This window comes from Procambarus clarkii, chromosome 33, assembly GCF_040958095.1.
Source record: "Procambarus clarkii isolate CNS0578487 chromosome 33, FALCON_Pclarkii_2.0, whole genome shotgun sequence".
In the NCBI taxonomy this organism is placed as follows: Eukaryota; Metazoa; Arthropoda; class Malacostraca; order Decapoda; family Cambaridae; genus Procambarus; species Procambarus clarkii.
In genome coordinates, this window is record NC_091182.1 from 40,971,696 (window position 1) to 40,981,260 (window position 9,565).

Sequence of the window (9,565 nt, forward strand, 5' to 3'; positions counted from 1 at the left end):
CATAAGCAACAGGGCTCCATTAAGGAACATATAATCTCTTCCCACAACCAAACCATCACCAGAGAAATCTTAGCAAACAACACAGAAATCATCAATAGATACAGCGATAGCAGGCGGCTTGATATCTGCGAGGCACTACACATCAAGAAGTCAACACCAGCAATCAACAGCCTGTTAATGCACAACGATATTCTACCCACTTTAAGACTCCGTAACAATATAGAAGCATCAGGAAATATGGGCCACTAGGCCCTTTGCTGCTACTTCTATTCTTACCTTTCATCTATACCCATTGAACCGTGTTCTGTCTTGTGTTGAAAGTTTGTTCACCTCATCCAAAACTGTTGTAACATATCACCTCATCCAAATGCGAGTATATACAACAAAAGCTGCTTAAATATTAGCATAGGAAAACTCTGTTTAGTGTTTGCAGGTTATAGTTGTGTGTGTGTAAACTAAAGTCTTTGAAAATGTAATAAGTTATTACGAAACGCGTTCAAGTGTCGCGTCAGACTGGAAATTAAAATGAATTTTGGAGAATTGATTTTTCAATTACCATCAACAGTAAAAAGAAACATAAGAAATATTGAGAAAATTCGTGATAGAATATATATATATATATGCCTATACTTGCATAAACCACAAGTGAAGATAAACAATCTTTGGACAACACCCACCAGTGGGACTCGAACCCAGAAAGCACAACTACCTTCCAGTAGCTGGCATAACTAGTATGCTTTAACCCACTACGCCATCAGACCTTACAAAAGAAGTAGATAGTTCGAGATATATATATCTCAAACATCTCTACCTCCCGAAGGCACCAGATGAGTGAGGGGTCAGTCTGCAATTTTCGTCAAGCCACTGTCAATGTGAGAGAACTCGTGTCCAGCTTATAAGCCTATACTTGCATAAACCACAAGTGAAGATAAACAATCTTTGGACAACACCCACCAGTGGGACTCGAACCCAGAAAGCACAACTACCTTCCAGTAGCTGGCATAACTAGTATGCTTTAACCCACTACGCCATCAGACCTTACAAAAGAAGTAGATAGTTCGAGATATATATATCTCAAACATCTCTACCTCCCGAAGGCACCAGATGAGTGAGGGGTCAGTCTGCAATTTTCGTCAAGCCACTGTCAATGTGAGAGAACTCGTGTCCAGCTTATAAGCCTATACTTGCATAAACCACAAGTGAAGATAAACAATCTTTGGACAACACCCACCAGTGGGACTCGAACCCAGAAAGCACAACTACCTTCCAGTAGCTGGCATAACTAGTATGCTTTAACCCACTACGCCATCAGACCTTACAAAAGAAGTAGATAGTTCGAGATATATATATCTCAAACATCTCTACCTCCCGAAGGCACCAGATGAGTGAGGGGTCAGTCTGCAATTTTCGTCAAGCCACTGTCAATGTGAGAGAACTCGTGTCCAGCTTATAAGCCTATACTTGCATAAACCACAAGTGAAGATAAACAATCTTTGGACAACACCCACCAGTGGGACTCGAACCCAGAAAGCACAACTACCTTCCAGTAGCTGGCATAACTAGTATGCTTTAACCCACTACGCCATCAGACCTTACAAAAGAAGTAGATAGTTCGAGATATATATATCTCAAACATCTCTACCTCCCGAAGGCACCAGATGAGTGAGGGGTCAGTCTGCAATTTTCGTCAAGCCACTGTCAATGTGAGAGAACTCGTGTCCAGCTTATAAGCCTATACTTGCATAAACCACAAGTGAAGATAAACAATCTTTGGACAACACCCACCAGTGGGACTCGAACCCAGAAAGCACAACTACCTTCCAGTAGCTGGCATAACTAGTATGCTTTAACCCACTACGCCATCAGACCTTACAAAAGAAGTAGATAGTTCGAGATATATATATCTCAAACATCTCTACCTCCCGAAGGCACCAGATGAGTGAGGGGTCAGTCTGCAATTTTCGTCAAGCCACTGTCAATGTGAGAGAACTCGTGTCCAGCTTATAAGCCTATACTTGCATAAACCACAAGTGAAGATAAACAATCTTTGGACAACACCCACCAGTGGGACTCGAACCCAGAAAGCACAACTACCTTCCAGTAGCTGGCATAACTAGTATGCTTATAAGATAGAGATGTTTGAGATATATATATCTCGAACTATCTACTTCTTTTGTAAGGTCTGATGGCGTAGTGGGTTAAAGCATACTAGTTATGCCAGCTACTGGAAGGTAGTTGTGCTTTCTGGGTTCGAGTCCCACTGGTGGGTGTTGTCCAAAGATTGTTTATCTTCACTTGTGGTTTATGCAAGTATAGGCTTATAAGCTGGACACGAGTTCTCTCACATTGACAGTGGCTTGACGAAAATTGCAGACTGACCCCTCACTCATCTGGTGCCTTCGGGAGGTAGAGATGTTTGAGATATATATATCTCGAACTATCTACTTCTTTTGTAAGGTCTGATGGCGTAGTGGGTTAAAGCATACTAGTTATGCCAGCTACTGGAAGGTAGTTGTGCTTTCTGGGTTCGAGTCCCACTGGTGGGTGTTGTCCAAAGATTGTTTATCTTCACTTGTGGTTTATGCAAGTATAGGCTTATAAGCTGGACACGAGTTCTCTCACATTGACAGTGGCTTGACGAAAATTGCAGACTGACCCCTCACTCATCTGGTGCCTTCGGGAGGTAGAGATGTTTGAGATATATATATCTCGAACTATCTACTTCTTTTGTAAGGTCTGATGGCGTAGTGGGTTAAAGCATACTAGTTATGCCAGCTACTGGAAGGTAGTTGTGCTTTCTGGGTTCGAGTCCCACTGGTGGGTGTTGTCCAAAGATTGTTTATCTTCACTTGTGGTTTATGCAAGTATAGGCTTATAAGCTGGACACGAGTTCTCTCACATTGACAGTGGCTTGACGAAAATTGCAGACTGACCCCTCACTCATCTGGTGCCTTCGGGAGGTAGAGATGTTTGAGATATATATATCTCGAACTATCTACTTCTTTTGTAAGGTCTGATGGCGTAGTGGGTTAAAGCATACTAGTTATGCCAGCTACTGGAAGGTAGTTGTGCTTTCTGGGTTCGAGTCCCACTGGTGGGTGTTGTCAAAGATTGTTTATCTTCACTTGTGGTTTATGCAAGTATAGGCTTATAAGCTGGACACGAGTTCTCTCACATTGACAGTGGCTTGACGAAAATTGCAGACTGACCCCTCACTCATCTGGTGCCTTCGGGAGGTAGAGATGTTTGAGATATATATATCTCGAACTATCTACTTCTTTTGTAAGGTCTGATGGCGTAGTGGGTTAAAGCATACTAGTTATGCCAGCTACTGGAAGGTAGTTGTGCTTTCTGGGTTCGAGTCCCACTGGTGGGTGTTGTCCAAAGATTGTTTATCTTCACTTGTGGTTTATGCAAGTATAGGCTTATAGGCCTATAAAGATAGGTTAGGTTAGGTTAGGTAGCCGAAAAAGTTAGGTTAGGTTAGGTTAGGTAGGTTAGGTAGTCGAAAAACAATTAATTCGTGAAAACTTGGCTTATTAGGCAAATTGGGCCCTGAATAGTAGGCTGAGAAGTGCGTTCTGGCTACTAGGTACGACATATATATATATATATATATATATATATATATACATATATATATATATATATATATATATATATATATATATATATATATATATATATATATACCCAAATGCGATCAAGATCACCATCACCCCTGAATGGTGATGGTGATTTGATAAAAGCTATGCCCAAGATTACTCTCCGAGTGCCGGCGGGGAAGTGGTTCAAATAGCTTCGGCTATCACTTCCTTATGTCCGGTCGTGATGGTTAAGTGGGTTAAGGCGTTCTGTACATACCAGTTGCGTTGCTCCTGGCAGTATGGGTTCGAGTCACTTCTGGGATGTGAGTTTTCAGTTACATATAGTCCTAGGGACCATTCAGGCTTGTTCGTATATATATATATATATATATATATATATATATATATATATATATATATATATATATAACTGAAAACTCACACCCCAGAAGTGACTCGAACCCATACTCCCAGAAGCAACGCAACTGGTATGTACAAGACGCCTTAATCCACTTGACCATCACGACCGGACATAATGAGGTGATAGCCGAGGCTATATGAACCACCCCACCGCCGGCACTCGGATAGTTATCTTGGGCATAGCATTTTACCAAATCACCTCATTCTTTGGGGCACACGTGAGGAACACAAATGCGAACAAGCCTGAATGGTCCCCAGGACATATGTAACTGAAAACTCACACCCCAGAAGTGACTCGAACCCATACTCCCAGAAGCAACGCAACTGGTATGTACAAGATGCCTTAATCCACTTGACCATCACGACCGGACATAATGAGGTGATAGCCGAGGCTATAATTTGTTAGAATTATTAATCTTACTTTTTCGGGTTAGAATTATTAATCTTACTTTTTCGGTGTTAGAATTATTAATCTTACTTTTTCGGGTTAGAATTATTAATCTTACTTTTTCGGGTTAGAATTATTAATCTTAATTTTTCGGGTTAGAATTATTAATCTTACTTTTTCGGGTTAGAATTATTAATCTTACTTTTTCGGGTTAGAATTATTAATCTTACTTTTTCGGTGTTAGAATTATTAATCTTACTTTTTCGGTGTTAGAATTATTAATCTTACTTTTTCGGGTTAGAGTTAATAATCTTACTTTTTCGGGTTAGAATTATTAATCTTACTTTTTCGGTCATATTTAATAATATATATATATATATATATATATATATATATATATATATATATATATATATATATATATATATATATATATATATATATATATATATATATATATATATATATATATATATTATTAAATATGACCGAAAAAGTAAGATTAATAATTCTAACACGAATTTTCTCAATCTTTCGTACATTACGCTTCACTGTTGGAGGTAAATCAAAAATCACTTCTCCAAAATTCATTTTTATTTCTATTTCCAATATAGAAGCATCAAGAAATATGGACCAATAGGCTTTCTACAAACACTTCTATTCAATACCCATTGTTTCTGTTCTGTCTTGTGTTGATACTTTTAATACCCTATTAATATCCCCTCCTGTTCTGTCTTGTGTTAATGCCACATCACCCTTCCCACCTCACTCAAATGTAGATATAATATCAGAGAGACGTAAGTTCTAATCAGTTGTGTATTTGTGAAGTCTTTGAAAATGTAATAAGTTTTACGAAACGAGGCCCGTGTCGCGTCAGACTAGAAATAAAAATGAATTTTGGAGAAGTGATTTTTGATTTACCTCCAACAGTGAAGCGTAATGTACGAAAGATTGAGAAAATTCGTGTTAGAATTATTAATCTTACTTTTTCGGTCATATTTAATAATATATGTCTACAGGAAAGACTGCTACCAAAATATACTAATATATATATATATATATATATATATATATATATATATATATATATATATATATATATATATATATATATATATATATATATATATATATATATACAGATGTGCAGCAATCTAAGACATTATTACCAGTGATATATTGAATAAATGCGGGTATGGAACAACCAATTAAAATACTATTTTGTTACTGTAATGTCTTCTTATGAAAAAAAATAATAGTGAAGAAGTAGCACAGTCAAGAAATTAATAGTGAGAATGTTGCCCGTCACTGTACGCCACCCACAAGTCCGTCACCGCTCGCCACACATACAAGCGTAGTCTTAGCAACAGTCGTAATAGTAGTAACAATCGTTACTATAAGAGTAACACACAAATGTTACTGTTACTACGACTAATTCTGTGACTAATCCTGTGACTAATCCTAGTAGTAGGCATCCATCAGTCTAGGAAGACTATGGTGACACCGCTGTGGCGAGCGGTGTCAAGCGCTCGTGGTGTGTGTAGCGAGCGGTGTCAAGCGCTCGTGGTGTGTGTGTGTGACGAGCGGTGTCAAGCGCTCGTGGTGTGTGTGTGTGGCGAGCGGTGTCAAGCGCTCATGGTGTGTGTGTGGCGAGCGGTGTCAAGCGCTCGTGGTGTGTGTGTGTTGCGAGCGGTGTCAAGAGCTCGTGGTGTGTGTGTGGCGAGCGGTGTCAAGCGCTCGTGGTGTGTGTGGCGAGCGGTGTCAAGCGCTCGTGGTGTGTGTGTGTGGCGAGCGGTGTCAAGAGCTCGTGGTGTGTGTGTGGCGAGCGGTGTCAAGCGCTCGTGGTGTGTGTGTGGCGAGCGGTGTCAAACGCTCGTGGTGTGTGTGGCGAGCGGTGTCAAGCGCTCGTGGTGTGTGTGGCGAGCGGTGTCAAACACTCGTGGTGTGTGTGTGTGTGTGGCGAGCGGTGTCAACCGCTCGTGGTGTGTGTGGCGAGCGGTGTCAAACGCTCGTGGTGTGTGTGGCGAGCGGTGTCAAGCGCTCGTGGTGTGTGTGGCGAGCGGTCTCAAGCGCTCACGGTGTGTGTGTGTGGCGAGCGGTGTCAAGCGCTCGTGGTGTGTGTGGCGAGCGGTGTCAAGCGCTCGTGGTGTGTGTGGCGAGCGGTGTCAAGCGCTCACGGTGTGTGTGTGTGGCGAGCGGTGTCAAGCGCTCGTGGTGTGTGTGTGTGGCGAGCGGTGTCAAACGCTCGTGGTGTGTGTGGCGAGCGGTGTCAAGCGCTCGTGGTGTGTGTGGCGAGCGGTGTCAAGCGCTCACGGTGTGTGTGTGTGGCGAGCGGTGTCAAGCGCTCGTGGTGTGTGTGTGTGGCGAGCGGTGTCAAACGCTCGTGGTGTGTGTGACGAGCGGTGTCAAGCGCTCACGGTGTGTGTGGCGAGCGGTGTCAAGCGCTCGTGGTGTGTGTGGCGAGCGGTGTCAAGCGCTCACGGTGTGTGTGTGTAGCGAGCAGTGTCAAGCGCTCGTGGTGTGTGTGGCGAGCGGTGTCAAGCGCTCACGGTGTGTGTGGCGAGCGGTGTCAAGCGCTCACGGTGTGTGTGGCGAGCGGTGTCAAACGCTCGTGGTGTGTGTGTGGCAAGCGGTGTCAAGCGCTCACGGTGTGTGTGGCGAGCGGTGTCAAGCGCTCGTGGCGTGTGTGTGGCGAGCGGTGTCAAGCGCTCGTGGTGTGTGTGTGTGTGGCGAGCGGTGTCAAGCGCTCGTGGTGTGTGTGGCGAGCGGTGTCAAGCGCTCACGGTGTGTGTGTGTGGCGAGCGGTGTCAAACGCTCGTGGTGTGTGTGGCGAGCGGTGTCATGCGCTCGTGGTGTGTGTGGCGAGCGGTGTCAAGCGCTCACGGTGTGTGTGTGTGGCGAGCGGTGTCAAGCGCTCGTGGTGTGTGTGTGTGGCGAGCGGTGTCAAACGCTCGTGGTGTGTGTGGCGAGCGGTGTCAAGCGCTCACGGTGTGTGTGGCGAGCGGTGTCAAGCGCTCGTGGTGTGTGTGGCGAGCGGTGTCAAGCGCTCACGGTGTGTGTGTGTGGCGAGCAGTGTCAAGCGCTCGTGGTGTGTGTGGCGAGCGGTGTCAAGCGCTCACGGTGTGTGTGGCGAGCGGTGTCAAGCGCTCACGGTGTGTGTGGCGAGCGGTGTCAAACGCTCGTGGTGTGTGTGTGGCAAGCGGTGTCAAGCGCTCACGGTGTGTGTGGCGAGCGGTGTCAAGCGCTCGTGGTGTGTGTGGCGAGCGGTGTCAAGCGCTCGTGGTGTGTGTGGCGAGCGGTGTCAAGCGCTCGTGGTGTGTGTGTGTGGCGAGCGGTGTCAAGCACTCGTGGTGTGTGTGGCGATCGGTGTCAAGCGCTCGTGGTGTGTGTGTGTGTGGCGAGCGGTGTCAAGCGCTCGTGGTGTGTGTGGCGAGCGGTGTCAAGCGCTCACGGTGTGTGTGTGTGGCGAGCGGTGTCAAGCGCTCGTGGTGTGTGTGGCGAGCGGTGTCAAGCGCTCGTGGTGTGTGTGTGTGGCGAGCGGTGTCAAGCACTCGTGGTGTGTGTGGCGAGCGGTGTCAAGCGCTCGTGGTGTGTGTGTGTGGCGAGCGGTGTCAAACGCTCGTGGTGTGTGTGTGGCGAGCGGTGTCAAGCGCTCGTGGTGTGTGTGGCGAGCGGTGTCAAGCGCTCGTGGGTGTGTGGCGAGCGGTGTCAAGCGCTCGTGGTGTGTGTGTGTGGCAAGCGGTGTCAAACGCTCCTGGTGTGTGTGTGGCGAGCGGTGTCAAACGCTCGTGGTGTGTGTGTGTGGCGAGCGGTGTCAAGCGCTCGTGGTGTGTGTGGCGAGCGGTGTCAAACGCTCGTGGTGTGTGTGTGTGGCGAGCGGTGTCAAGCGCTCGTGGTGTGTGTGGCGAACGGTATCAAGCGCTCGTGGTGTGTGTGTGTGGCGAGCGGTGTCAAGCGCTCGTGGTGTGTGTGCGTTTGGCGAGCGGTGACGGGCTTGTGGGCGTGGTGACGGTGACGGGCTTGTGGGCGTGGTGACGGTGACGGGCTTGTGGGCGTGGTGACAGTGACGGGCTTGTGGCGTGGTAACAGTGGCGGGTGAGCGGTGACGGGCTTGTGGGCGTGGTAACAGTGACGGGTGAACGGTGACGGGCTTGTGGGCGTGGTAACAGTGACGGGCGAGCGGTGACGGACTTATGGGCGTGGTAACAGTGACGGGCGAGCGGTGACGGGCTTGTGGCCGTGGTAACGGTGACGGGCGAACGTTGACGGGCTTGTGGGCGTGGTAACGGGCTTGTGGGCGTGGTAACAGTGACGGGCGATCGGTGACGGGCTTGTGGGCGTGGTAACGGTAACGGGCGAGCGGTGACGGGCTTGTGGGCGTGGAAACGGTGACGGGCGAGCGGTGACGGGCTTGTGGGCGTGGTAACGGTGACGGGCGAGCGGTGACGGGCTTGTGGGCATGGTAACAGTGACGGGCTTGTGGGCATGGTAACAGTGACGGGCTTGTGGGCGCGGTAACGGTGACAGGCGAGCGGTGACGGGCTTGTGGGCGTGGTAACGGTGACGGGCGAGCGGTGACGGGCTTGTGGGCGTGGTAACGGTGACGGGCGAGCGGTGACGGGCTTGTGGGCGTGGTAACAGTGGCGGGCTTGTATGTTCATTCTCTTTCCCCTCCCCATTCCTTACCCCTCTTCTCTTACCCCTTATCCTACTTCTCTGTAGATAAGGAGGAACTTGAGTTTGCAGGGACGTCAGCGAACAGTTGTTTTCGTGTGTGAAGACACTCTTTTATCTGTCAAAAAACACTCCAGTCCACTGCTTGTCTTCTCCAAGAAATACGTCCGGTTTACGCTGAGGAAACTCTGTGTTTCCAGGCGATACGGCCGTTGTATCAGGCGATATGGCCGTTATACAAGTCGATATGGCCGTGGTCGCAGGTGGTACGACCTCTCTTTAAGACGGAACGGATGCTAGGCAAGACGGTGCGACCGCTGAACAAGGCGCGCTGGACGACGGAGTAGCTTTTTAGGTAGACACCGCCTGGAGCGTTCCAGTAGGCGGGGAGGCTCCTGTCTTGTTCCGTCAGGGGCTGAGGGCCACTGGCCAGGGGTGGAGGTGGTCTGGGTGGGGGGTGGGGGGATGGGGTCACGTGGTTGGTGGTGGGTGGGGG

At 47.6% G+C, this 9,565-nt stretch overlaps 1 protein-coding gene across 1 annotated transcript; it reads right to left on the reverse strand.

The window, feature by feature from the left end:
• Positions 1–8,345: 8,345 nt before the first annotated feature.
• LOC123753863 (uncharacterized) lies at positions 8,346–9,056 on the reverse strand. The gene has a single exon (XM_045735813.2). It carries the CDS (start codon positions 9,054–9,056, stop codon positions 8,346–8,348), a length of 711 nt encoding a protein of 236 aa, XP_045591769.2.
• Positions 9,057–9,565: the final 509 nt, after the last annotated feature.

Excerpts from the sequence above, each read along its gene's own strand:
- LOC123753863 (XM_045735813.2), bottom strand. The coding sequence starts at position 9,056 with ATGAACATACAAGCCCGCCACTGTTACCACGCCCACAAGCCCGTCACC.